This window comes from Phytophthora parasitica (genome assembly GCF_000247585.1).
Source record: "Phytophthora parasitica INRA-310 unplaced genomic scaffold supercont2.75, whole genome shotgun sequence".
In the NCBI taxonomy this organism is placed as follows: Eukaryota; Oomycota; class Peronosporomycetes; order Peronosporales; family Peronosporaceae; genus Phytophthora; species Phytophthora nicotianae.
The window spans coordinates 275,327-275,807 of NW_008649061.1; the positions used below are offsets into that span (position 1 = coordinate 275,327).

Consider the following 481-nt stretch of genomic DNA (forward strand, 5'->3'; position numbering starts at 1 on the left):
TTCTATTGGTTTATCAAATAGCTCCTCGATTTTCTGTTTAAAGCAAGGCGCATCAATAATTGATCGGTAGGGCTTACCTTGGCCTCCTATCTTGATTAGCTCAGCTTTGATATAATCCAACTGTTGAATATCCTTCAGTTTCTCGAACATATCGTTACTGATATCGATATATCTACGAACTCTTTCGTGCATCTTAGATAGTTCTTTCTTATACATTTTGACCTTCTGATCCTTGTCGTGATAATGGCAGTAGCCTGATTTTAGTGCGCTGTTAGAGCATGTGGTATCATTTCTAGTGGTTGCTCGGCATAGTGAAGGCATTTTTTTTGTCTATATAATATAGCACAAATTTCTTAAAGATGGATATTCAATATGTTGATTACGATCCTCTCGCTAAGCTTCCCGTCTATGATAACACACGCGTCGCCCAAGAAGCCGAGAAGATTGCACATGAAAATGAAGAGCGACGAAAGCTAAGACA

General features: G+C 38.7%; 1 protein-coding gene across 1 annotated transcript; it reads right to left on the minus strand.

The window, feature by feature from the left end:
• Nucleotides 1-13: 13 nt before the first annotated feature.
• PPTG_24225 (hypothetical protein) lies at nucleotides 14-192 on the minus strand (the record flags this gene model as incomplete). The annotated part of the gene is made up of 2 exons (XM_008915816.1): nucleotides 14-33; nucleotides 78-192. The coding sequence occupies 2 exons, from the start codon at nucleotides 190-192 to the stop codon at nucleotides 14-16; spliced, it is 135 nt and encodes a 44-aa protein (XP_008914064.1).
• Nucleotides 193-481: the final 289 nt, after the last annotated feature.